Raw genomic sequence first — 27,306 nt, forward strand, 5'->3', positions numbered from 1 at the left:
TATGTAAATCAATGCGGGCATTAATAGCGGCGCGCACGTGAAGGCAAGATGTGTGAGTCGGGGGGGGTGGGTGGGACTGAACCCGGCCCCCGAGGGAGATGGAACTTCAGGTAATGATAATGACCAAGAGATAGGGTGCATCCATCATGGCAGATTTCATAAATCTTACTGTGAAATGTCATAGTGCAGTGGAAAGGTTACGCTCCATACACACACACATACTGTGTGTGTGTGTGTGTGTGTGTGTGTGTGTGTGTTTCTGTCAAGGGCAAAGCATATAAATATCTCGTAATGCAGCAGCTATACGTCACGGACTGACACGGGAAATAACTTGATGGATTTTTTTTTTCTCACATATTGTCGACAAATATGTCAAATGTCACTCATATTACGGCAAATGCTGTTAAGGTGGAGAATTTATGGTGGAAAAATATGAAGGGAAACCTCATCACCTGGCCCTGAGTTGTAAAAACTTGTATGCAAACAATCTTAAGTGATAAAAAATTATCTTGGTTTTACTATCTCTATGCTGCTCAGGCAGGAGAACTCCTGAATATTTGCAGAGCAATAAGCTCTGTGGCCATACATCTGACATATCCACGGGTTCTGACGACGGCAGGTACAAAGATTTGACCTCTGTGTGGCCCAATTGAACACACAAGTCCAGAGACCACCGCTGAGCTCTGAGTTTCTGTTGACATAAATCACGTTCCACCTGATCGTTACGTTTTTCACATACCTGACAAGCTTTTGTAGTCCGACATGAATCGAAATGAGGGCAAAACATATTGAAGAGAGTTTTGGTTGTGAGGGAGGGCACATGGCTTCAAAACTACTCAAAGTCCCCGTAGCATCAAGGTGCTACGGGTAGAAAAAAATGAATTTACTGGTGGTTTTCAAGGCGTGGAAGAAAGAAAAACTTAGATGCTTTTAATATGAAATACCTGTATTTAAAGTCTACAATGCTCACAATTATTACACATATAGTTTTGCATTCAAACATATTTACTGTTTTAATTTGACTGTATTACACAGAATAAATTCAAGTCTTTTTAATAACCTAATTATTACTTCCAGCATGTACTCATTTCTTTTTATGCAACACGATTTCCTCTCAAAATGAAGTAAAATAATTATTTAAATTTGACTCCTATATGCCTCCCATTGAAGCTTTTCCAATGAAAACCAAATATTTTGAAAAATGATTTATAGATAGAAGATGAAATAAAATAGAATCATATTTCCAGAATATATAGTTGCTGATTGGATAAAGCCTAAATGTTTTAGGACGTGGAGCAAAACGTCTTTTAGGTTTTAATAAGCAACAGAGTCCTGATCTTGGTCCCCAGAACTAAGCTGCTTTTTCCTTTATTACAGAAATATTTGGGGCAGTTTTGATTTGAGGCAATGGCAAAGTTTAGTTTTGGCAGACAGGCTACATTCCGTGATTCCTGCTGATAGCCGACTGGCTCGGCATCAGGTCAGGTGAAACAGTAACACAGCCTGGCTTTTTCTTCACCGCAGCGCCATTCAGCCAGGAGCATAACCAGACAAAACAAATGTCCTTTTCCATTCAATCTCAAACAAACAAGTGGACATCGTTGCATTACCGGTGTTAGAATCCATTCAAATGACCCCTGGAAGCTGTGTTTTTGCTCTGCTTCTGTTCCCACTTGTTAAACAGTGGTGTTGGACGTACAGTGAAACTATAAACCACTTGTGAGCAGGCTTAGGAACAGCTCTTATTAAAGACCTCATTGTTGACAGTTTGTTCCAGGTCATTTTGTTTCACTACACTTGAAAGGGATGGTAAAAACTCTGCGAGGAGAGAGAGAGAGAGAGAGAGACCGGGCCAGCGTTTGAGCGTGAATGCAGCCCCTTCACTTAGCGTGAACAAGGGGGACGGCTCTGTGTTTCTAGGTCACCATGTGTCCCTGAAATGCACACCTTACCGTTTGCAGTGGGAGGGGCTACAAGCAGACATGTGAGAACATCTCATTTGCACCAAGGATGAACCACAACGTCTCATTTTAATCCTGTTTTGTGCTTTTCTGCGGCAGTTTTTTGCTCCACTTTGTCCGATCACACAGAAACACCTGAAAAATGATGGAACTGAAACCTTGATCTCTCACTTGAACGCCCTTCACAACCATCAGGAGGCTTTGCTCGCTCACCGGGAGACCCACCAGCCTCCTCTCTAAATGATCTCAGTGACAGGCTGCAGGACAGCGTCACCCTTCAGATGACAGCAAAGCGGCCATCTTGGCTCCGTTTCACCAATGTCATTCCGATCAGCGCCGGATGAAACTGTGGGCAGCGCGATAAAGCACACTTCAGATTAGTGGAGCAACCAACACAACTCCCATCTTTTCGCTTTGTTATTCATAGACGGCACACTACATGACATTTTAATGAACACGAAGGTCAAGGTTGATAGCGGCGTGAGCTTGAACAGTCTTTTACATAAACCTTAATTTCAGGAATATGTCACGCAGGTTTGGTTTTATGTACTTCCTGAATCATAACCTTGTCCTTTCCTTCTCCCTTCATGAGTACAGTATTTCACTTTCATTGTCCTCGGAGGTGGCAAAAAGTACACACATTGTTCTCTTAAACTAGAGTAACAGCTACAGGTAGATAAAGTCTGTTAAAAAGAGAAATATGGAGCAAATTTTTATGAGCAGTAGAGGCTCTGTTAGGCATTCAGCCCATTCATCCATCATCTTTACCTGCTTTACACAAACTCGGGTTTGGAGGGGATGGAGTCTATTCTTTCCCAGCAAACACTGGCAAAAACCAGCAGGAGCTCTTAGCTGTGAGACAAGAATTATAACTGCTCTCTATGCCTAAGATGTCTGAGGAAGAAGGTATTTCGAGAGCAATAAGATGACAATTTCAAGAAATTTATATGAAGAATACTAAACTCTACAGCTCCTGGTGGAAACATTAAAATAAGCATTGATATTAAGAAGACACGTAACCATTAAAAACACAATTTAGTTCATAATCCATGCTTTTTTATATATAGTAGGGTAAAGGTAGTTAGAGAAAGCAGTGCTCATGGTGCATTTGATACCCATGAAGGAGCTTTGTCTTTAAACAGTGTACAAAAGTTGTTAAATGATACAGAAAATATAAAACATGATGAAAAGCTGACATGATCGTAAAATGATCAATTTCAATGTATGGATGAGTCTCAGATGTTGCACGGATGTGACATTTCTATGTTTATTTTTGTTCTTTTTAGAACAAAATGAACAAAAACTGTCAAATAAGAAAATCTTTTGAGTTAAAAAGTACATAAAGGAGACTTAAAGTCCAATGACATCCCATTTCTAAACCCACTGTCATTGCATTTTCTCGGTCTGTGGCACCGCAGACCAATACAATCCCGATCTGATATTCACAATAGTCACAGCTGTTACCATTTCCCATCAGATAAACTGGAATCGTCGAGATTACCGTACCGGTGATCATCCAAACCTGAATCAGTTCTGACAAATCGACCCTTCATGAAGCACTAACTCCAGCTGCAGCGCCATCAAATCACAATAAGTCCTCATTTCTCAGCAAACAGTAAAACAGCTGTCTTTGTCAGACACAATGAACAAGACCACCGAGACATGAGCGGCCCTCCTTACAGCCGCACAACAATGTGTCATGTGGGAAAGTACCACATTCTGAGATCTGGGGGCACAGCTTTCTGTCTGTCTGGAACAAATGGAATGTAGATAATGTTTCATCGCAGCCTTCGAGGCATTCGGATTGTTGTGGTGGTTCATGCACGGTGAATGTGTCAGGAGAAGGGTAAAACTTCACCACAAGGGGCAAATAATAAGTATCACAGTACCTGAGTGGGGTTTTTTTTTTCTTTTTTATGATGACCTTTGACCTGCTGAATCTCATAAGACTGATGTGTTTGACTCTAAACTCCTAAATGAATTAACTCATCTTTTTTTATATTAAGATTTTAACTATATTTTGTTTCAAAGCAGACACAAGGCGAAGCTTGACGTGTGTCCTTCATGATTCGGCCGCCGTCTTTGGTGCTTTTGCTAAAACAGAATTGACTTCACATCTTCACTTTTGCCAAAGTCCTTCTTTTTACTCAAGAAAAAAAAAATGCACATTTGCCACATCTAACTGCCCCTTTATTGGACTAGATGACAGTGTAGACATACAAAAACAAAATCAGATCTGGATATAACAAAAATAAATTTATTTCTTTTCAGGAAGACATTCAACAAGGCACAATAATGGTTTTGCTAAACAATCAATTATACTATATATATTTCTATATTTTTTTAACAAAACATACATTTGTGTTGGAAACACCTGAAACACTGTTGTTGCTATGAGATTCAAGCTGGATAGCATCTGCAACATACTAATGATACAGAGAGAATTATGGCAGTATTACACAACAGCCATTTCAAGCATATTAGAAAGACAAGTATCTCCTCATGCAGTGGAAAACTACTGAGTCAGGCTAAAAACTTTGACTGAATATTCATAACCAGCGTGCATAGCTGTTGCACACGCTGCGGTCTACGGGTTACAGGTTGGTCAATAATACACCGAAAGATCACTAAAGGTGAGGAGCTCAGGTCAGGAATCCCAAAATGTGGAGATCAGCCACGTTAAGCTGCAAACTAAAACCACAGAGGACACACAGGCAGTCAGGAGGAGCCGCCGGAATGAGCACGGCACCCAAACCGTTTGATTCTCTTCCATCGTTGGCACAGAGTCAGAGGTTTTTATCCTGGACCAGCGTGACTGGGAAGGAGTTGATTGTCAGGATGGAGGCTTTCTAGGTTTCCTCATTTTCTTGAGCTTTTCTTGTCTGACCGTCTCGCCCTCCAGAGAGGAGAGCTCAGATATCCTGTGGATAAAGGAGCGAGACGCGCCGACCATCGGGTCCGGGTAAGACTGGCCTGTTCGGAGGGAAAGAGAAGGAGACGGAGTGAGAGGATGAGATGAGATCTGCATTACAACACTGCAACAAACTGCCTACAGTCATCTAAACTAAGATCTGTTTCCAAACTGCTCAGAGACATTTGGAAAGGGTCCTCAGAGCCCCTCACTCCACCTGAAAACACTCAGGACTAAAACTTGTAGTGCGAGCTGACAGTAATGAGGTGTTTCTTTGTTGAAACGAGGAAAATCCATAAAAGTGACGCCTTCGCTGCCATAAATCAAGGTCATCAACACCTGTACAGGTTGAAGGTTGAACTCTCCTCTTCACTTTCTCCGCAGTACATTCTGCCCTGACATTTTCAGATCAGAACAAAATACCTGAGGATGGCCAAAGCGTGTATTTTCAGACGTCTTCGACTCACAAGTCAGAAACTTACTTTTCTGATTGTCTTTAACAGTCAGCAAGTTGAAGGTGGGATAATTCACCTTCGGCCTGCAAAAAACCGAGGGACAGCAGAAGTGTCATAGGTCTCAAAAGTAATTGAGAGAGATGTATTGATTGGCTTGGTCAGATTTAGCTTAAAAAGCCAAAAAAAAAAAAAAAACCTGCTGAGCTTGCAGCTTTCAACTGAGAAGGAGCTCCTGCCATTGAGGACTAGAGCGGAGGGGAAGAGGATGGCTGGGCGTGTGTTCAGCTCATACCTTTCAGGATAGCTGGAAGACAAAAGGAAAAACATTACACATTAAGGGAACCGTGTTCACATGAGGTTATGGGGAAATGATGTTAATGTTAGTGCATTTACTTTACTAAACATGCTAAACATGACAGCACTGTGCAAAACCAACAGCCCACAATCTACGAAAATTAAAACATTAAAAGGAATCAGCTCCATCTCTTCTGTTTGTGACAGATAAATGGTGCGTGTCAAAATAATGATGGCGTCCGGCTGCCGCTCTCTTTGTTCTCGTTTATGTCGTTTGTCACATGTGAGACAGTGGCTCCGTTTAATCACTGTAATCTGTGCAGCTGTCTCCAGAAATACCCCATAAAAGAGCCGAGCTATGAGTGGCGTTAATCCACCGGTTACCCGAGGGTGAAGGGCCGCCCGGCGTGGCTGTGGGAAAGCTCCTTGGAGAGGCCCAAGGGATGCAGGGCAGCAGCTCTGTGAGTGTGGTAGAGTCTGGGCAGAGGAGGGATCACAGTTCTGGTCCTCTCCAGCCTCGCGCCTGAAGAAATCACACAAAATGCACAACTTTCCCTCTTGCAGTGATTCATGTTTTATATTTTAACAATGAGGTTATGCTGTTTGCAGGCTCGTCTGTGGACATGTGCTGGTTATGTAAGATGACAACTCCACCTACTGGCAGTTTACAATCCAGCACATTTCTGAGGGAAATGAGGAAGAACAGCTCCAGGTTTGCAACTCTTACTTGTCTTATCAAACAGAAAGTGCCTCCCACTCATGTCTGCCTGTGGATCGCTGTTCTCTGATTCCAGTTTGTCATCTTTGGTGAAATCATCTGTCCTAAACAGAGAGAATAGAGAGAAACAGAGGTACAAATGGTGTTATGCAGTCTTCAGATTCCAATATAATCCCACCAAGGATGAGATGTCTTGACCCCTCATCATTAGAAACATAATTGTCTCCCCCATTTAAAATCTGGGAAAATTATAGACTGTCCCCTGACTTGAGTCTGGGCTCAGAGGCCTGACTTTGTGGAGTCTGCATGTTTTCGCTGTGCATGTTCAGCTTTTTCCTGCTATTCTGGTTTCTAAAATGCGTGTTTTAGGTTATTTGAAGACTAATGAATCACTGTGTCTCTTAGTTCCTGCATCGTGATGTAGTTGAATAATGCGGTAACAAACATTGATGAATGGATGAAATTACAAAAATTGAAACAATCAGTTGGTTCTGGGTGCAGTTACTAGCGGTCTTGCCTCAGAGCAAGAAGGTCCTGGGTTCAAATACCAGCCAGCCTTTCTGTGTGAAGTTTGCATGTTCTCCCTGTGTGTGTGTGGGGGGGGGGGATTATGGGGTGACTGAAGCAGAAGAAAAAATCTTTAGGTCAGGGGGACGCCTTTTCTCGGCTTGATGAAAATCACCTTCAAAATAAATACTTGTTAAAACTGCCGTTTCATAAAGTGAGTTTATTCGAGTTATTAGGTGATAAATGTGGAACATGACAGTTGCAGCCTATACGAGTATAAAAAGAGGCTATCTCAAACTAATTGCACTTTTATGAATCTCAAACGTGGTAAATAAATCTTATTTCTGATATTTTAAAGCAAATTACTGCTTATGCACAGTGTCAAAGTCAAGGGGGCTCAAACTGGTTCAAGGTGTGAGGGAGGGGGAGATCATCCTCCCATCAGCATTAAAGAAGCCCTGATGTACAACCTCATGGTTTGGATTCACTCGTTGAAATATACAAACAGGACAGGAAGGCCGGGCTCGTGTTGAAGGAGGGAGGTATTTATTACCCCGGACAGGTATTTATTCATAGGCAGTCATCTGGTCAGGCCCACTGAATCGTTGCTGTCCAAAACGTGCCAGGCTGAGAGATGAAAGCTTTTTGGTGTGTTTTCAGAAGCACTGACATGCCTTACCCTCCAGCTGTGAAGCGGCTCTGCAGGGCTCTGCCGTCCCTGGACTCTACAACACACACACGGCGTTAGGAGGACATACCTGATGGATGGATGGAGGCTTAATGCTAACTCACTGCTCAGAGGCTGTATGACGGGCAATTTCCGCATCTGTTTGAGCCTGAGGGGCGGCCGTCCTCCGCCGGCCCCCATCCCGAGCGTCCGGCTGTGAGCGGGGAACGCGGCGGCTTCAGGGCCGCGCTGGCTGCAACCCGAGCCGGCCGCGGACAGCAGAGCCGTGGCGGTGGGCGCCGACGCGTTGACCTGGTAAGTCATCATGTTTCGGCACCGGCTTCACACATCACCTTCCCGATGCGTGGACGCGGCGTCTCCTCGCGGAAACGGACAGGTGGCTCATAGCGGTGGTCTGGAGCGGGGAGGCTAAAGCTGCGGCTCTGGGGGGAACGAGCTCCGAGGCGCCGCGTCACCATGGAAACAGGCTAATTCATCCGCCGAAGCTATTAGCCTCTATTAGCTTTGATGCTACTTAATCATGACAGGTTCACTTGTAATTAAGCAACAACTGCATAAAATCCAACTCTTGTTCTATTTTAAAAAATCAAAGAACAATGATATACATAAATATGGATGTTGTGCAAAGCTAAATAAATGTAGCATTAAATTTAATTCCTTTTATATGCACCAACCACACTGTTCTAACAAATCGTGTTACAGATAAACATAAGCAAGTCAACATCTTAAAATCAGGACAAGACAGAGGTTTTTTCCAAGTTTTTTTTATTGTACACTTGAGTCCATTGAAAAACCTGAAAAACAAGAAAAAGACTGTTAAATGGGGTAAAATCCGGTACTAAGTGTCCAACTACCAAGTACAAATTATTCTCAATCTGAGATATTGTCAGTATCCATGCAAACGACAGCAAGATATTTTAACTTGTACTGATTCATTTACATTTTTAATGCTAGATTTCCTGCACAGTCAAAACCAAGTTCCACAGAACAAGGCAAGACTCCTACAGAGCACCGGGTGGCAAATCGTGAAATCAATCAGCACAACACTGCAACAAATGAAATAGAGGTAACTTTCATCATCACTTGTATTTAACAAGGTATGAAAACTGTTTTGAAACAGCTTAGATGTGGTTTCAGACATATTTGGCTTATTTACAGCAGATTTTCACCATTGTCGATAAGATGGGGAAAAAAGAAGATGCATCATTAACCACATCTCAGCAGCGGTGTCCGATGTCTGGCCCTGCCCGGTGCTCCCCACACTCACCATAACTTCAGTTCATCCTCCGGATCATTCTGTTGATCTGATCCTCCCTGTTGCCGGCGTCACCTCCCTCCACGAAGTGTGTGGTCTTCTTGTTCATGCCGCCGCGGGGTGACGACAGCTTGAAGGGCCACAGGAAGTTGTTGGCGGGCTTGAAGTTCTTACCAACTGTGTAAATCTCGTGGATGAGATCCTCGACACAGATGATGCCAAATTTGCCTGCAATCAATGACATCAAGGAATCAACCCAAAAAGTGAAGCTCTAAGAGATATGTAAAACAATTTATATGATTTCCACAGGAAGAGTTCAGAGTAAAAATTGCTCAAAATTAAACTTTTAGTGCATAGTTTGAATCAACAGGTATGACTAGCAATACATTTCAGGTTTACCAGTAACGAATAAATATCCTGTAATGATAGACTGATATGTGGTTTCAGACACAACTGGCAAAGTTTAGTTTTTTTCTCACCAGAGTCGATAAGACGGGGAAAAAAGTGTACATCATTAACCACATAAAGAGTCAGTCTTCAGCTTTTAATCAGCATCAATTCAACTACATGTTTCACCACTAAGAAAACACTTGAAAAGACAGACTGTTGCTAAAATGTTGCAATATTTAAGTGCAGCGCTGCACATGTTTAGCAGAACGCCTGAATGTGAACATACCGAGGCTCTTCTCCACCAGAGAGTTGTCTGTGAGGGCGATACGCTGTTTCCTGATCTTGCCATGGCCTCGTTTGTAGATGAGCTCACGCACAGACTTCAGATTGGGGTATCTGAGGAAACAACATGTCTTAGAAAATCAATTTTCTTTACATTAATCAGCACTGAAGCACTTCCCCTTGACTAGGGCGGATAAGTCCCCAACAACCAGCCTCATACTTGGACGCCACCAGGAGGGATGCGACATCAACGCCCAGGATGGCGAAGACAGACCAAAACGCTGACCATCCTCAACAAGACGGGACAAGTATTATAGTATATTGATAGCAAATGATATGAAAAACATGACAGGACTTTTTCCTATATTCACCACTGCTGTGTGACAGTTTAATGCAATAGTTAAATATTGCTAAACTTCAATATAAAAAAAAAAAAAATTGTATTTTGCACCAGGATAGGTTTAAAAGTGATGTTGAAACTGAATTTATTCTGAAAATATTACTGTTCCATGCATGCATTCTTTTACTCCAAGATACGTGGATTTGTGGATGTTTATGCAGTATTGTGTTGTCATTTCACTGGTCTGACTCCCTCGAGTTTCTCCCTGAACTAAAATGAGTTTGACACAGTGGGTTGAACCCTACAAATGCATCTTTAAATGCATGCCACTTTCTTTTATCAGTTTTATCAGTTAGTGACTCAAGAGTGTGTAAGAAAGATATTGTGATAGTTTCATTATTTTACGTTTAAAATGCTCACAAGTAACGACCCCTTGAGGATGGCCACAGAGGTTTCAGTGTAACCTCAGGTGACACAGGCGTCAACTGTTCAGAATTCATTATTTCTGCACAACTATGCAATGTCTCCAATCTAGATTGAAAGTCACAAAATAGTGAGGTGAAACTCAGGTGAACCTAATTAACATTCATAACAGAAGCATAGTTGACCTTCTATTGTGTTTCACTAAAGATCTACTTTGGTGTTTTCCTGATACATTTAAAGGCAATATGACAGAAAAACAAAGAGCAGCTGAGGAAAATTAACTTCTTGTTCAAAGTAATAGTTACATCACACAATACATCTTTCATCACAGTCTTTTGCTGTAATGTATTCATGTTTTGCTTCACAACCTTCACACAACTCATTTTAAAGTAGATTCTGTCAACAAAGCTTCATGACTGATAGTTGATGTTAATTTCAAAATAAACAGGATTAGGGTGATTGAATACTAGGCTAAAATATATTCTAGTTGTTTAAACGTTGTTTTAAGACTGAATTAAGGAAAAAACAAAAGGCCAATAATCTTTATCAAACTTTCTTGACTGAGGACAGATATCACATCACATTTACAAACTTAAATCACAACCTATTGCACAGGCAATAAGCAGAATTAGGAACAATCACACGTATCAAGTGGCATCAAGGAATGTGGTTTCAGACAAAATTGGCTTTGATTCAGTCAGAGTTCACCATGGTCGATAAGACGGGGAAAAAAGTTGAGCATCATTAACCACATTCCAGACCCAATATTTCCACTTCATGTTTCAGGCTGGTTTTGCCAATATTTAACAAAGTAATAAATATCAAGCTCACCCCCAAGCAATGTAAGGCTCGGCGATTCTCAGCATGTTGATTGAAGCCTTGTTCAGCTTGACAAACACACCATTGAAGATCTGGCGCAGACGGAGGAGCTGCAGAACTTTGCGGACCTTCGGGCTGACGCCATTGATACTGAAAGACAAATGCAGCTGTAATGAGGACACCGACTACTCAGAGGACACAGCTGAAACTTCCCAGAAGTGATTTCAGACCATTATTGGCTTAAAGTAGAGATGTTTATCAACAGAGTCGATCAGTCGGGGAAAGAGTATACATCATTAATCACCAAACAGTATTTAAAAACCAGGCAGATTTACATGGATTGATGCCGATGAATAAGCAGGACCTCAGGCCTTAGAACTAAGCCATGAACCCAGAATTATAGCTGGATACACTCTTACAAAGATGTAGTTTATCATAACATTTCACATCTGAAGATCATGGCGCATTCAGCATCACACACTGATTTATGAAGCAAGTGAAACTTCTATGTATTTCCATGCCACAAATTAAAGAAAAATGAAATTTGAGTAAGCATAGCTCCAGACTGCAAGTAAAAAAATAAGTATTTGCATCACAAAACCATACAAATGATCAACCTTGGCACTGTTTTAACTAAAGTCTTTCTCATTACAAGATACAGCATGAGGGAAGACCCATCGCCATGCAGCATCTTCTCAAATAGCCATGACAAAGTATCTGTAGATGCAGTCTGTTAGTGACTGATGCATAGAAACAGCAAAACGATTGTACAAATAAGGAACCAGCATCAGCACCTACAAGGCCATAGCTAGTTAAAAACACCAATCCATGTAAATGTACCTCTATTGAATCTTTTCCACATATCTGCTCCCACTTACCCCCTGATCCTGATGACAAAGGCCAGTTTGGGCTCAGCTGGGACGTAGTAGTTTCCCACCTTGCGGGCAGTACGCGCCAGGCGGATCTCACGCCTGTACATCTGCCTGTACTCCTGGTGGTACTTCTCAGCCCTCTTGTAAATCAACTTCCTGGTCACCTTACGGGCCTGGGGATGGCAATACATTAGATCAGACGTGTGAAAGACGTTAACCAGTAGCCCGGTGATGTTCGGGCACACAGGTCCACTGCTCAGACAGACACCTTCACCCACCTTCTTCTGAGCCAGCAGCTTCTTCACGCGCATGGCCTTCATGGCCGCGAAGGCCTTTCGCCTTTTCAAAAGGCTCTCAGGGACCGACGGAACCTTTTTTCTGTAGAAACACAGTTACTCAAATGAGCATCAAGGCAACGTAAGAAAATTACCAACTTGGGTACGAATGCGCTTCCTGTGTTTCCTGTGTGACGTGTTTGACATGTTTGATGCTAGCATGCTAACAAGTATTTACCGGCTACCTTACATGTTAAAGCTATAAGAAACAACAAGAATATTTACTAAGACCTTCCAATTGTAGGAAGACGCTTAAATAAATCTTACCCTTCTTATTTTAACGAAACACACAAAAAGTAACTTTACTGAGAAGCAGCTACAACCTGCCATGTTGTACTCGTAAATGATTATTCTTTGTAGTATGACGCTATCGGTAATCCTTTGCAATTCTGTACCCAATCTACTATATGACAATTCAACAGTATAACTGAGTGGGAAATGATGGGCAGATGGCCGTTTTAAAGCTGGATGGAGTTAGATTTTAATCCAGAGGAAAAAACTCACTCTGCATCCGCCATGGCGATCACCGAGAAAGAGGATCCTTCTTCTGCGCATGTGCGGCTTATTGGAGCGCAAATGGTGTCCTTTCAGATGCCTGATTGAAATACCTCTTAAAATAAAGATAGCAACAATAATCTATTTAGAAAATAAATTTTGACAATATAACAATCGATCTCAACTTAAAAAAAATATTTTATTTGGCACACCTGTTAAAAAATCTATTTATGACTAAGCCAGAAATATAATTTTAATTCCTGATAACTTGTGTATACACAAAAACAGATTCATAAATACAAAACCACATTTTCACACTTTTCATTAGGAACAAACTCGCCATTTTTCATAATTAATATGCATGGAGAAAAAATGCTGCAAAACGTTGGCTTTAACAGAAAAACCCTAGTCTTTTTTTCACCCAATGTAGTTGCTTACTATATCCCTTTTCCTTTTCTAGTTTTTAGATTAGATTAGATTAGATTAGATTAGATTAGATTAGATTAGATTAGATTAGATTAGACTGGATACTTTATTAGTTAAAACACTAATGGAAATTCAAGAAATTTAATCTAGATATATCAAGTTATACTTTGTGACTCCTGTCTATTGCCCAACAGAAAATGCAAACAATGTTACTGTGCCATATTTTTTAAATAGCGATTTTGTTCAATAAAAACTGAAAACGTGCATTAAACTTGAACAAAAGCCACATATCTGTAGTTATTAACAGATTCTAACTTATCGTAGTTGTTTAAATGTGCTTTTTTTTCTCGTTTTCTTTACATTTTTGAAGTTATTAAACAGCAGCATGCTCAAATGCCTGCAGTCGAGTCATGAAACTGAATTTGACATTTGAAACTGAAGCTTTTTGCGTTTCCTGTCCACTCTTTCAGTCATGCGAGCACTGACCCGGCAGAGGGAGCAAAAGCTTCATACATGTAGTCCAGGATCCAACATCCTGCGGGGTCTGCCAGATCTTTGATCCTCGTCTGCAGACTGCTCATCTGGGGAAAAGTTCCCGCAGGATCCCGCGTCTCAGGAGAGACAAGACACCCACTGGAGAAGGAAATATCACTTTATGGTCAATTTATAGGTCAATTTCACTTTATGAATTTAAAAAGTCTTGTGGAGATTTTTCATTAAAATGTGACACTCAGATTTAGCTTTGCTGTAGATTACTTAAGTGCTTCGATTAGATAATAGAAAAGGTTACTCCTTTTTCTGTTCTTTCTTTTGTATCTTCCACCTTTAGATTTAACAAGCATTCATTATGCAATCTGTTGATTCATTGCTATTTAAAATACCTACTTGCTGTTTTCTTTTAATCACAAGATTCCATTTTTCCCTCAATGATGCTGTTTATTTGAATGGAACAAACTTCTATTTGGCAGTTTTGATTAATGCAATCTCACTATTTATTTTCATTTTGGATTTCTAAGGATTCCTGCATCAGCAGTTTGCCCTCCTCTACCTTGGACACGCCCATTTACACGTCTTAAAGGTACTGAGGTTACACAACGAGAGGAAAAGGCGACAACTGGCAAAAATGTGTTCTGACTGAATTTACCTTTGATGCAATAAATGTGTCTTTGGAGGTGTCTGTGTGCTTCTATCACCGATTACATTTATAAAGTGTTTAAGGTTTCTGCAAAGTGCCCCTTCTGCAGGCACTTCGTCTGTTTGCCTGCAGAAGGGTATGGGTTACTAATTACCCAGGATATGCATAACATTTCTTATCTCTGCATTCACTCTGAGCCACGAGCGGATTCCAGTGGATCACCGGTAGACAATCTGATACTTATATTGTTTTAATCCATTGATTCAAGATTCTGTTGCGTTTAAATCCAAATCGGCACAGCAGATTAATAGTCCGGGGTATTCTTTCAAGGATTAACGACGGCTCTGCGTGCTTCTTCTGTGGACGGACATTGACCTGAACTGTGGCTGACTGAAATCTGCATTTCGTGTTGGAAATCCTGGGTAACATTAGGCTGCCAGTGTTATCAATATCCCTTAAATTATTCATTTTCCTTTCATCAAAAGTATGGAATAGAGCTATATTAGTTATAAGGGTTTATTCATTTATTTTTTAATATTGCAAAATGTTAAAAGTAATTAAATAAGATACACGAACTGAAAGAACTCTCCTCTTATAATTATTAATAGGAGGCTTTAATCTGCAGACTCTCTTGTGCATGTTGCATCCGAGGGGGGGAAATGCAACAGATTAGTGTTAAAATCTTTTAGGTTACATCACCTCGGAGCGTAGCGTATGGACCTGGCATTTCATCCTGACAGGCGCTCAAGTCTCACTCCGATTGGGTCCGGCGCTGATGGGTGGACTAAATAAATAGCGTGCGAGATGCGCTCCAGCATGAGATGAGTGGAGGAGCAGCGGAGGAAGTAGGAGGCACAGTTCATAGTAGCTGATCATAACTCACTGTGCGTTATTGTGGCAACTGGACTCTGACTGAGCAGCGTCTGAACTCTCTCTCTCCACTCACACACTGTGCGTTTGCACCACGTTTTTTTTTTTCTGTTTTCCTGCCGCACACTGAGCCAAGTTTTGTCGGTGTCAGCCTCTCTCTACCTATCCGCTGCAAACAGGTTGCTGAAGAGAGGAAACATTTCCCCGCGCGTCTCTTCCGCCGCGTATTTGTTTTGATAGAAAAAAAAAAGCAAAAGAAAAGAAAACTGTGCCAAGATGATGATAATTATTGCGGAGTTCTTCGTGGTCATTTTGAAGGTGCTCTGGGCTTTTTTGACGGCCGGGGCGAAGTGGGTTGTGCGACCCAAGGAGAAGAGCGTGGCGGGACAGGTGTGCGTGATCACCGGGGCTGGCAGCGGCCTCGGCCGCCTCTTCGCCAAGGAGTTCGCCCGGAGGCGAGCGATACTGGTCTTATGGGACATAAACAGCCAAAGCAACGAGGAAACCGCGGAGATGGTGCGGCAGATATACCACGACCTGGACACTCCCATCACCAAAGACGGTGAGTCTTATTCCCTCTTCGCGTTAAATAATGATGCGATCACGTTTTACGCGCGGCGCGCGAGATGTGATGAGAAACACGCAGTGTTTACAGTGATACACAAACTGACAGGTTTCACAAAGGAGGACGTCAATCTATTTGAAGCAATCTTAAATATTCAAAAGTTTTGTCAGAGCGTGCTGCAATAAATATTCTAAAAATAATGAATAAATTCATATAACTTTTGCATTATCCGAATCAGGCGCTCTGTCAAACTTTCATTCATCAACTTGTGCTGATCTGCTCTCCCACCCTGCAGGACCTGTTGGAGGTGTAGAGGAAGTCCCTCCTTTCCAGCCGCAGGTCTACACCTATGTGTGTGACGTGGGGAAGCGCGAGAGTGTGTATTCCACGGCCGAGAAGGTGCGCCGGGAGGTGGGAGAGGTGGACATACTCATCAACAACGCCGGCGTCGTCTCTGGCCACCACCTCCTGGAGTGTCCCGATGAGCTGATCGAGCGCACCATGGTGGTCAACTGTCACGCGCACTTCTGGGTGAGCTGATGCACAAACTATTATAAGGCTGCCACCCATCCACTGAGTAATCTGGAGTTGTGTGTATTGTATATTAGGACTTGCACATTATGATGCTTTGATTTGTCTGCCGCAGTTTCCATGAGCACAGAGTTATCAGATGTGTTTACTGTGATGCCAGGTTCACAGGAATGTTTCCACTCTGACTCGCATGCCTATTCATAATCTTATCCTCCTGCGTTCCAAATTCAAGAATCAAAGGGGTGTGTGTGTGTGCGTGCGTGTTAGTATTCCTCCAAGACTGAGAAAGTATGACCATAAATAGTTGCCTCACATGTTGAGAGCTGAGCTTGACTTGGTTTCATTGTGCCAGAGGAAAGTCACGAGTTCAGTTTTTTTGAATCACTCTGCTACGGTCAGCCAGCCCCGGTCAGCGAAGATCCCTGAGGTATGTCAACCCTTCCCTCTTCCTCCGCTTTGCTGTGCAGATCTGCACAAACCTGAAGTGCGTGATGGAAATTGGGGGGGGGGGGGGGGGGGGGGGGTTCGCTCCCCGGATCTGTCTTGGATCAGCTCACCGCTTTACTACATTACTTTGGCAGGTTGTGATTTGTTGTGTATCAGATTTTTCGCTCTGGCTCGGTTCCTCCGGCCTTTTAGCGCAGCGACTCTATCTGAAGGGCTACACGGACATGATGGAGTGAACATGCTGCACTTAAGATAAGCGCGAACTGCGATGTTGAACCAAGATGCTCCCACATCTGTTTTTTCGTATCCGCGTGTGTGTTTGTTTCTGGGTTGTGGCGAGCAAGTGGTTACATCTTGCCACAAGAATTACGGTTTCATTCAAGGGCCCTGGATGATTTAAAGATGGATGTGCAACATTGGCTGCTTTCTCCTGCAGCCCCTAAACACAGCTGTAGTGGGGAAAATGGATTGCACTGCTTAGCTGCAGCCACCTCCGCGGGACTATCGATTGTGTGCAAATTAGTTTAGATGCCCACTTTGAGGTAAATTGCACCAGTTGGGTTGTAGTTTTTACCTCGTGGCCTGACTTTGAATTAACCACTTCATCCTTGAGCGTATTTGTCTCATTATATTAAGCAATATGTCAAGTGGGGCAGTTAAAATTCATTTGACCGTCTTCTTCTTATAAACAGAATCGCATTCTTACAGATACCATGAAACCCCCCGGTGATTTGAAGCTCCTTAACCGAGCATGAAAATCTCTTGTTTTGTCAGACAGGTTGTGTATTTCCTCCTTCGTGGATGCTCCATTCAGCCATTCATGTGTCTCCCTGCTGGCTATCTCCGTGTTCTCTTACATCCAGGATTTGGAGTCAGGATCCAGTGGTTGGGTGGTAGATTTTGGGATTCTTAATGGAGGTCTGTGTTTGTGTCCTCCTATATTCTATGGCGAGCGTGGTTTCTTTAGGGGTGTGTGGGGTGGGGGGGGGGGCAGATGAAAGAAGGACTTAATGAATGGCGACAGCCATAGTGGAGGATGTGGTTCATTAACGACACAAGCTCAATGAATAGAGCTTAGACTAACAGGGACCTGTCCACTTTCTGCCGTACAAACAGTCTGGTTACTCACCGTACGCAGGTGGTATCTTTTGATTTGACAACAGGTTTTTAATATGTCTTGCTTGCGGTTCGTGATTCAGCAAATACCTTCGGCTTGGAGCCGATTCATGAGAAGTGTTCGGCAGGTTTTAAATCCCGTTTATAGAGGCACATGCTTTCAGTTTTTTTTTTTTTTTCATAGAACACTAATTCTAAAGGGATGTTATAATAGGGAGGATTTGTGTTTGAGAGCTGAAAAAAGGACCCATTCACATGTTGTCACTGCAATTTTCCAGAAGCAGTTTTGCAAAGATGGAGTCCATTTTTCATGCCATTCTTACATTTTCATTATATTTTTGAGGCTTTCGCAGCGGGCTTAAATAGCCTGTGGCGCATTTTCTTGAGCTGTGTGATTTCACTAAGGTCATCCTCTTTCATTATTTGGCCCAAAAAAATAAAAAAAAAGTCAGTAACTGTGGTCTCTCAGATGGAAGCAATGTGTATAAAATGTTACTTTCTCCTCGCTTTAATGAAAAAGTCACAGTTTTTCAACAATAATGACTCCCGAATTAAAGTTTTCCTTACATCTAAATCACACAGCTGGGTGTAAAACAAGCAAAAGGGAGGCCAGAGTCCAGCTGGAGGAAGATTTGTATTTTTTTTGTAAGATTTTTGGACAGTGTTTTGGGAATAAGGCAGGGAAGGAGACACGAGCAGGAAACGGATGGTAATCGTAGTCTATGTGTGTGTGTGTGGGTGTCTGCCAGACCGGCCCAGCTCAGACCCCACACTCCTTCTTTAACCCCCCCACCCAACACCCCACAATCCCTCCTTCCTCAGGCCTCTCTGACTCCTCCCAACCTGATTTGGAGGCAGAGGGTGCAGCTGCATGGGAGTCATGGAGGCCAGCTCTGTTCATCCGGCTCTGCCACACACACACACACACACACACACACACACACTATGACTCAGTCGCTTGCTCCTTTCAGGTCTTTATGAGGCAGGGGGTCATCGCATTGAATTTTTCAGATGATGCTTTGATTGTTCCAGCTGGCAGTTTGGGATGTTTGTGGCTCAGATTTTAGTCCCGGAGCAGCAGTGGGATTGTGGAGTCACTACAGCGGTGTCTCAAAGCTTTGTGTTTTAAGGATTAGTGTAAGTGTCTGGTGGACCAACGCATCCTCAGCATCTTGAGCTGGTTATCCACCGGGCGGTTTGTGGAGCGTGAGCGGTTACTTCCTCCCCAAGTCCTGGAAATCCCAACTTTGGTGTGCGGCGACACGGACGTGCAGGGCGCTCCGGAGTGACATGGCGGGAAAAGAGCAGAGGAAAAGGGGGGGGGGGGGGAGAGGAAGGAAGGCAGTGCCATCCCATCCACAGGCGAGGCGAGAGGGTAATGGTAAGCTGCTGCTGACCCACTTTATCTGACAATTGGTTTCTTGTCTGTGGATCAGCTTGACAAGATGCCAGGCGACAGGAGCCAAGTTCCGCAGGCCGCATTCCTGCTGTAGCCAGAGAAAGGGGGCAGCCAGGCAGAAGGGTCCTACTTGACTGGTTTTATATGGGCCCCTCCTCGGGCCTGGTGCACCTGTACCCCTCAGCCCAGCCCAGCCACTGTCAAGTTGTCTGCATGTACCTGTTCAGTCCCATCAGGACTCCCTGGGATCCAGAAATGTCAAACAAAATGCTTGGAAAAAGCCTCAAAGCCTCCAGATGACTGGTGATGTCTGAGTTTTTAGCAACTTAATTGACGATTGCATTAATCACCTGATTGTCTGAATTCAGTTTAAATCCCCTCTTAAAGCTTTATTAGGAAAGTGGCCATATCTGGCAATGCTGGCATTTCTTGTTGTGTCTTTAAAACAGTGAACAACGATGGAGCTGCTCACAGAGGGGGGTCTCAGTCATGTAGGATTTGTCAAATTTGTTAGAAACGTCTTATTTTTATACTTCTATGTCTTTTTGCATTCCATATTTGATGAGGTGCACGTCCAAGCTACAGTTCACAATTGCATCCAAAAACCCATATTTCTACATTTCTTTGCAAATGATACCAGAAATCCGTTCTGTATCAGTTATGGAAACTGGGGACCTTCTCAGATCTTGATTGAGATTTTTTTCTTTCTTCAACTTCAAGTTTCTTCAAATCAAATATAGATGACATAATCTCTACTTTCCTACTGAAGCCAGCAGACATTTAAATTATGAACCAATAATGCCTACAAGGTTTAACTTTCCAAGGATTTCATTGGGTGCCCTGTAAGAACAGAACGTTGAATTGCTAATAAATAGCATCGACTTAAATTGTCATGAGTTTATTTTCAGAAAAGGGTAAGAACCATGAAAATTCTCATTTTATGGGCTTTTAAAGCTTTGTGGCGCATGGGGCCAACGTGGTTGTCTTTTCAGCCATTACTAATATTTTTTTCCTCCTGCTATATTTACATACTGTTAATTCTGTTTATACAGCTGCCTAATTGTTTAAAGATCCTGAGTGAAATGCAGGTTGAAGCGCTCCTGAAATATAAGCTTGAGGAGAAAATACTGCTTGATGCCTGTTTTATCCAGAGTGAACAGCTCTTCAGGTTGAAGAGGTGCAGTTCTGACGTTGTTTGATTGAAACAAGTTTGCAGACTGAAGTAACGCTTGGTGCTGATGCAGGTGGATTTTATCCTCACTGTACTGAGCGCCGGGCTTCTTGGTGTTGTATTGAAGGCACTTTCTTCCAGGGACATCAATGTATTTTTTTTGTTGTTTTTCCTTCCCAGGGTAAATTACTTTCTGGTTCCAATGGAGGACAGTTGAGATTTAGCCAGTCGTGACGGCGGCTCGCTCATTAGCATGGTCACCACGACACGAACAATACGTATCAATCATCGTCCCCGATGACCATTAACACCGAGCCCACTCAGATTCCACGACCTGCCGTAGGATCACACGAGCTCCCGAGCTCGGTCCCGTGTTTTCCTCTCTCTCTCTTTCCTCCTCTCATCCTGGGAGAAGTCAGTCCAATTAAATGGCCATCTGGTCCGACGCAAAGGCCAATATTTTGTTCATATTCCTGTTGGTCAGGCGTTAGCACTAATGCAGCCTGACACCCCAGCTGCAAGAAGCTTTGTGTGGCTTAAATGCTCCTGGGGGCACACACCAATTAGGGGGTGCGAGCGGGCAGGGCACCCCCACATAGGCCAAGGAGGCCCGGCTGTGTCAGCGGGTAATTTAGCGGAACAAGGGAGCGTTGAGACCCAATTACGGCCGCTCTGATGTAAGACACGAGCCCCTGGTTGCCTTCACACATTTTGTGTCTGAGAGGTCGGCGGGGGTCATACCCACATGCCAGAGTTGCCATGAGAAGCAGGACATCGCGGGAGGGTGGGAGAGCGGCGGGACGGCTGGCCGGTCCGGGCCGGGGGCCGTCTTCGACGCTAGAGGGGGAATCGGATTTTCCTCCATCAGCTCCACTTATTTCAGTCCACTCAGCAAAAAAAAAAAAAAAAAAAAACCAGATCCAGTTGAAAGTGAGCGTTGGTCTCGGTTGTGAAGCGCGCTGCCAGATCATGTCGTTCCCCCTCTTTCTGAAAGTTGCTGTGGGAGTGGGGAAACTTTGGCCCAAGTCAGGTACGGGCATATCTTAACTTAATGCTTCATTTGCACGCAACTCCCTCCCTCCCTCCCTCCCTCGTCCACTGCCATTCTGGCTCGCAGAGGCCTTCCTCAGCTTTTGCCCGGGCCTCGTGCGCTCCCTCTCATCGGGCCCCATCACTCGATGACTCGAATATTGCAGCAACCAGTAAATTTATGTCCTGGAAAAATGCAGCTGCTTGGAGCGGAGTCAGATCAGTTATACCTGGCCGGAGAAGAAACTCCACCAGGGTGAAGTCATCCTCTCTCCATCAGCCGTTTTCTGGGTGTGGATTTGACTTATTGCTTCCAGTTTTATTTACCTCACTGGAAGCGGGAGAGGGACCTCGAAAGTACAGATGTCGAGCATAACGGAGATGGAGCCTCAGAATGCGGCTTTAATGAGGCTCTTCCTCCCCTTCCTCTGCTTGTGGCTGTACTACCTGGTACCGCGCTCCTCTCCAGCCAGTGTTTACAAAAGAGGCTGAATCCCTTCTCCGGCCAAACTCTCACACTGCGCCGGCCAGCGAAACTGCTACCTCTCATTTATACAACCACAGAATTTTTTGGAAACGGGGGATTTGGGCTGTCAGGGCTAATAACGCGTGCTCACGCGATTTTTCCAGGACTCGGGGAATTTCGAACAACAGAAACTGAGCTGTGTTTCACGTGATGTTTGATGTTGGTTTGGTGGAGAGCTTCAGGATAGAATCTGAAGCTGTTTTTACTTCTCGGTTTGAAAAGTTAACGGCAGTCTTGTGTTTTGTCGGTGAACCCAGGAACATTTGCGGTCCGCGTCTCGTTCTCTTGCCTCGCCGAGCTTTGACTCGACAAAAGGCCTGCTGGTTGTTTGCAGACCTCCCGGCGAGGGAGTGATTGGTCGGTTCCTCTCATCGCCGCCACACGTCACACCTGCTGATTGGCCCCCGCTGAGCGGCGGGGGAAGCGGGATGAGGAATGGACCTGTCGGTTAATCGACTGTAACCGCTGAGTCTTCTCACCACCTCGCCAACTCCGGCGGTGACGCCCGGGGCTCTCACGTGGCGTTCCCGCCCGGGGCCTTTCATCTCGGGGCTCGTCTCGCTCGCCCGGCGCATTGTCCCGCTGACCGCCGCTCTGACTGGCCGCGGGGCTTGCGTAGGTGGATGAGAGGCCGGATTGTATTGTCGGACGCGATGAGTGAACGGAGGCCTGCGATTGGTGTTGTCACCAACTCTTTAGTGCGCGGCACTAGATCTGTGTGGGAAACGGGAACGGATCGGACGGCGACACACACACACACACACACACACTCTCTCTTCCCTCTCCTCGCCAAACGCAGAACTTATGTTTATATTTCGAGTTGCCGTACCTCCAGTGTTCAGTCTTTTTTTTTTTTTTTTTTTTACTTGTTATGAATTCTCATTCAGACGCGTCTTTCTGCATCACCATGGAGAAGGAGAGGGACGCGGAGCGAGGGGACGAGAGGATCAAAGGCCTTTGGCACAGACAAACTGCACAAGTGAACTAACCTTCCTCTTTTTTTCCCTTTGCCCTTCTGTCTCTTCTGTCCCCCCCCCCCCCCCCCCCCCCCCCCCCCCACCACCACCTCCTCCAGACCACCAAGGCGTTTCTCCCCAAGATGCTGGAGCTGAATCATGGTCACATTGTGACGGTTGCCAGCTCCCTGGGTTTATTCAGCACAGCTGGAGTGGAGGTTAGTATCATACACAGCGACGCATACACATCCCGCCGTTCCCACCGTCCAGAACCAGTGGCTTTCTGTGGAGCCGCCGGCGTGCCAGCTAGCACACTGAGACGGGAGAGGTTAGGCCCCCTCTCTCTGGTCGCCCCTCCACCCGTTAAATTAAGGAACACAGATGAGCATTGGGAGCCCGGTATAGATTCCTCTATCTGCAGCAGTGGGGGTGTGGGGCCCCCATTGGGCTCCGGCCCCGGGGCCAGAATGAGCTGACAGCTCCCCGAGGGATGGAGACATCTTCATCACCGCTTTGTGAACAGCTCGGCGCTCACTCAGTATTCAGCTCATAGCAGCCTCCAGCGGATATGGTTTTCACTTTTCCTCCCTATACTTTTGTTTATTAATATATTTCAGGGTGGTTCATTTCCCTCCGTTAGCTCCTCCTCTGTAAGGTTTTACTTCAGTGTGTTAGACACCGGTTCTGCTCTCCATTCAGCTTAATGGACGATCCATTTCTGACCGTGTGTGTCGCCAGCTACTCAATCAGCCTTTGTGTTAAAAGCTGCACATTTGCTTTTGTTCAAGCACCTCGCCGTAATAATTAAATCTCCCTTTCAAAGGGGTTTGACTGTTGTCTTTTCTTTTCTTTTTTTTTTTTTTTTTAAAGCCATTAGGGTTCCTGGAAAGGCTTTGAATGTGATTTCAGAGGTGTGTGTCAGGTTGATGTTGTGCACAGTCAAATCCCTTTATTCTCCCTGTGTTTACCGACATGCATCTGTGTTTGCGCAAGCTAATTTTTTTTTTTCCGTAAAGATTATTTCCACCATGAACCACATCAAACCCTTCCCGCCAAGCAGCGCGGTCTCCTGATGCACGGGAGAAGAATGCTAATGAAACCGTAGAACGGCAGGCAGGCAGACCTGGCCCGTGTCATTAATGCACGAGGAGGGATCTCCGCGCCCGCCGGGCATGCTGGGGAATAAAGTTCCCCGGGTGCAGGCGGAGGAGGTTTTTACAGCGTTCTCTCCGTCACCCTCTCAGGATTACTGCGCCAGTAAGTTCGGTGCCATCGGGTTCCACGAGTCGCTGAGCCACGAGCTGAAGGCCTCGGAGAAGGACGGCATCAACATGACCCTGGTGTGTCCGTACCTGGTCGACACGGGGATGTTCAAAGGCTGCAGGATAAGGTGAGTCGATCCCCGCAGCACTGCAACTGCTTTAAAAAAAAAAAAACCTGTAATCTTCACCTTGTAAAATTCCTCCCAAACATCCTCTGGAGTTCAAAGCTGCAGTGTGTGTTTTTACAGTTACTATAAAGCGAGGAGCGCCGCTCGCCGCTCAGACAAAGAGGGCTACTTTTCTCTCCTCCTCCTCCTCCTCCAACAGGTGCACCTGGCCTCGCTCCCCCCTCTCTCCCCGCCGAGCCGCTCTAATAGTCCTCACTTTGTCTGGCGGCGGATCCCGTCCCACCGTTTTGGAGCAATCAGCGGCGGCGATTACGGCAACTTTTTACTGAAGCCCGTGAACAGCCAGAACGATTCTCTCCGCAGACTCGCCATGTGCTCATAATTACAGCGAAGTAGATTGAGGAAAATGTCTCGCCCCGGCTGTGATTGTTTTTAAAGTGCTATACATACTCATAAAAACACAAACAATAAAAAAAAAAGTCTTGCTGGCTGGAGAACCAAGGAGTTGATGAGGTTATTAAGCCTCTCTAATGGCCTGTGTGCCATTATTCCACTTAATACAGATTTGTGCGCGATTACCAACAGAAAATAAATTTATTTTTAATTTGAGTCAAGTTTCTAAAGCGATGAGAAGAGAGAAAACCTTTGGAACACTTTTTAAAATGGAAATGTGAGCCTGCCCCACAAGTCAAATGCGCTCATGGCAAAGAGAGACTGCTAACCACTAAACCACCGTGTCACCCTGAAATCAAACCACGTGTGCGTCTCATTCAGCAAAAAATTGACCTTTTTTTTTGTTCCAGTAGCTGTGAGACAAGCTTCTGGGATTTCACCAGTTATGCTTAATTCGGTGACTCATTTTGCTCTTGGTAACCGCTGCAACGCCTTCTGATTCAGGAAGGAAATCGAGCCTTTCCTGCCTCCCCTGAAGCCGGAGTTCTGCGTGAAACAAGCCATGAGGGCCATCCTCACCGACCAGCCCATGATCTGCACACCGCGCATCGTCTACATGGTGAACTTCATGAAAAGGTGACCTTCCTATAAGCCACGCGTCTCTATTTTTCCTCACCTCACAGGAGTGTCTCGCATCACTCATTTTTTTTCCATCCTCTTCTCTGCAGCATCCTGCCCTTCGAGGCCATCGTGTGCATGTACCGGTTCCTGGGCGCAGACAAGTGCATGTACCCCTTTCTAGCTCAGAGAAAGGAGGCCATGAACAACAACGAGGCCAAGAACGGGATCTAAGTTGTTGCAACACGGACAGAGGCGTATAAACCTTATGAGCATGAGGAAACAACCACTGCGGATGAAGACGGCGAGGAGAGACGGACGGCAAGAAAAGACTAAATCTAGACTGGTGCACTTGCATTGAGCAAATGCAAAGGTTTACCATATTGTTCCTCTGGAACAAAGAAAGCTGTGTACTACACAAAGGATTTATTTGACTTGTTTTGTCTTTTTTTTTTTTTTTTTTTCAAAAGTTTGTTTAAAGAAACCAACATCTATATACTGTGTCACTAGTTTTTGAAATCATACAGAAAAGCTATCCAGTAATTAACTATTTACATAATGTAGTCACCAGCCTTATCTAGTGTCATTGTGGAAATATACAGTATGTTACTGTACAAACAGTAATCTTTTTTTTTTCACCTTTATTTTATTTTTGTAGACATGCACTGTAATTTTTTTTTTTTTTTCTTCCTTTAATGTAAACTCAGATTTTTCTACACTGCCAGCGTTCTCTGTGTAGGAAGGTTTAACGCAGCATTTCAAACGTCGCCCCGGCAGAGGCTCTTTTTCAGTCAGGACAATTTATTAGCCACCTACGCGGCTCCGATCCCAGCCAGTGCCATTTAAAATAAAGCGAGGAGGGAGAAGATTCCACATTTGTTGGTCGTATTGCATTTTTCTTTCTTTTTTTTTTCTTTTTTTTCTTGGAGTTAGAGACATGTAGCATATGTTAATGATGTGGTCGACACATTCCTCGATGGGACACTTCCTGGCCAGATTGAGGCTGATTGAACCTTCACAGGTGTCTCCAGAGTGGCGGGGACTCGGCGGCGTCCCTCGGCGGTCCTGTCAGTTTCACGAAACATGTCCGTGTGACGCATCCAGAATGTACGGTTTCAGGCAGAAATCAAGAGGGAACACCTTTTTTTTTTTTTTTTTTTTTTCTTTCCCCCCCCTCTCCCAATGAAATCTGTGGTATTCATGTTGTAAATTGTATCCGTTACCAATATTGCAAAAAAATAAAATTAAAAAAAACAAAAAAAAGAAAAACAAACACCCAGCATAGTTTGTCACTTCAGGCAAAAGCGCAGTCCCAGCACTGACGTGTGTGTGTGTGTGTATGTGTGTGTGTGTGTGTGTGTGTGTGGTTGAGGGAAATGTATTAAAGACTAGTTATTTTTGTTTTTTTGTTTTCAATTTTTTTCCCCCTCAAAGGTAATACTTTAACTCTTGTCCGGTGTCAGCCTTGTCCAATTAAAGTGAAATGTATCCGTTTAAATGTTGTAAATGTCCCCCCCCCCCCCCAAAAAAAAAAAAAAAAAACTGTCTCCACCATATTTGATGTATAAATATTTTGTATACCTTTTCTGAGATGACAAGAGTTTTTTTTTTGAATTTCAACTACATTCCAATAGGCCTCATTCCTCCAGTCACAGCGATGAGCCTAAAGTCTCTACCTCTTAATTTTTGTCTTTTATTTTGACAGTATGACATAAGCCTCTTTTTGTAATATTCTGAAGACTGCTCCATAGCAGAGCAAATGTGGTTCCAATGTTTAGTGTCTCTACCTAACTTAAATTAATAAAGTGATTTAGATTATTACACAGTGTGTTGTGATGTTGTTTAAGGTTTTTTTCTTTGTTTGAATGCCAGCAATCACTTTCTTCTGTGGGCTTGAATGAAATAAAAAAGGGGAAGATTTATTGCAGATTGTGGAGGTTTGAAACAAATTGTACTTTCTGAGTTTTTGGAGAGCAGAACAAGTCGTGT

At 44.0% G+C, this 27,306-nt stretch overlaps 3 protein-coding genes and 3 non-coding genes across 6 annotated transcripts; 1 reads left to right on the plus strand and 5 right to left on the minus strand.

Moving 5' to 3' along the window:
- Positions 1–4,321: 4,321 nt before the first annotated feature.
- c9h8orf89 (chromosome 9 C8orf89 homolog) lies at positions 4,322–7,890 on the minus strand. The gene is made up of 7 exons (XM_030100074.1): positions 7,639–7,890; positions 7,526–7,571; positions 6,349–6,443; positions 6,006–6,144; positions 5,524–5,631; positions 5,355–5,410; positions 4,322–4,934 (listed from the first exon to the last, which is right to left on the minus strand). The coding sequence occupies exons 1-7, from the start codon at positions 7,838–7,840 to the stop codon at positions 4,795–4,797; spliced, it is 786 nt and encodes a 261-aa protein (XP_029955934.1). The 5' UTR covers positions 7,841–7,890; the 3' UTR covers positions 4,322–4,794.
- Positions 7,891–8,282: 392 nt separating this feature from the next.
- rpl7 (ribosomal protein L7) lies at positions 8,283–12,822 on the minus strand. The gene is made up of 7 exons (XM_030099618.1): positions 12,755–12,822; positions 12,194–12,293; positions 11,922–12,088; positions 11,056–11,193; positions 9,466–9,575; positions 8,802–9,017; positions 8,283–8,328 (listed from the first exon to the last, which is right to left on the minus strand). Exons 1-6 carry the CDS (start codon positions 12,766–12,768, stop codon positions 8,809–8,811), a joined length of 738 nt encoding a protein of 245 aa, XP_029955478.1. The 5' UTR covers positions 12,769–12,822; the 3' UTR covers positions 8,283–8,328; positions 8,802–8,808.
- LOC115394813 (small nucleolar SNORD12/SNORD106) lies at positions 8,659–8,751 on the minus strand. The gene has a single exon (XR_003932169.1). It is a non-coding gene; the product is annotated as a small nucleolar SNORD12/SNORD106 (small nucleolar RNA).
- LOC115394814 (small nucleolar SNORD12/SNORD106) lies at positions 9,224–9,314 on the minus strand. The gene has a single exon (XR_003932170.1). It is a non-coding gene; the product is annotated as a small nucleolar SNORD12/SNORD106 (small nucleolar RNA).
- On the minus strand, positions 10,888–10,979 carry LOC115394811 (small nucleolar SNORD12/SNORD106). Its single transcript, XR_003932168.1, has one exon. It is a non-coding gene; the product is annotated as a small nucleolar SNORD12/SNORD106 (small nucleolar RNA).
- Positions 12,823–15,280: 2,458 nt separating the features above from the next.
- Positions 15,281–27,138, plus strand: rdh10a (retinol dehydrogenase 10a). Its single transcript, XM_030099616.1, has 6 exons — positions 15,281–15,738; positions 16,037–16,272; positions 23,036–23,134; positions 24,161–24,306; positions 25,204–25,335; positions 25,428–27,138. The coding sequence occupies exons 1-6, from the start codon at positions 15,453–15,455 to the stop codon at positions 25,549–25,551; spliced, it is 1,023 nt and encodes a 340-aa protein (XP_029955476.1). The 5' UTR covers positions 15,281–15,452; the 3' UTR covers positions 25,552–27,138.
- The last annotated feature ends 168 nt before the right edge of the window (positions 27,139–27,306 follow it).

This window comes from Salarias fasciatus, chromosome 9 (assembly GCF_902148845.1).
Source record: "Salarias fasciatus chromosome 9, fSalaFa1.1, whole genome shotgun sequence".
In the NCBI taxonomy this organism is placed as follows: Eukaryota; Metazoa; Chordata; class Actinopteri; order Blenniiformes; family Blenniidae; genus Salarias; species Salarias fasciatus.

Excerpts from the sequence above, each read along its gene's own strand:
- rdh10a (XM_030099616.1), top strand. The coding sequence starts at position 15,453 with ATGATGATAATTATTGCGGAGTTCTTCGTGGTCATTTTGAAGGTGCTC. Across the intron at positions 23,135-24,160 it reads TCAGCACAGCTGGAGTGGAG|GATTACTGCGCCAGTAAGTT; the intron begins GTTAGTATCATA and ends TCACCCTCTCAG. Across the intron at positions 25,336-25,427 it reads ATGGTGAACTTCATGAAAAG|CATCCTGCCCTTCGAGGCCA; the intron begins GTGACCTTCCTA and ends TCTTCTCTGCAG.
- rpl7 (XM_030099618.1), bottom strand. Across the intron at positions 9,576-11,055 it reads GAGCCTTACATTGCTTGGGG|ATACCCCAATCTGAAGTCTG; the intron begins GTGAGCTTGATA and ends TTGTTTCCTCAG. Across the intron at positions 9,018-9,465 it reads TCTGGTGGAGAAGAGCCTCG|GCAAATTTGGCATCATCTGT; the intron begins GTATGTTCACAT and ends CATTGATTGCAG.
- c9h8orf89 (XM_030100074.1), bottom strand. The coding sequence starts at position 7,840 with ATGATGACTTACCAGGTCAACGCGTCGGCGCCCACCGCCACGGCTCTG. Across the intron at positions 7,572-7,638 it reads CGTCATACAGCCTCTGAGCA|AGTCCAGGGACGGCAGAGCC; the intron begins GTGAGTTAGCAT and ends TGTGTGTTGTAG. Across the intron at positions 5,411-5,523 it reads GAAAGCTGCAAGCTCAGCAG|GCCGAAGGTGAATTATCCCA; the intron begins GTTTTTTTTTTT and ends GGTTTTTTGCAG.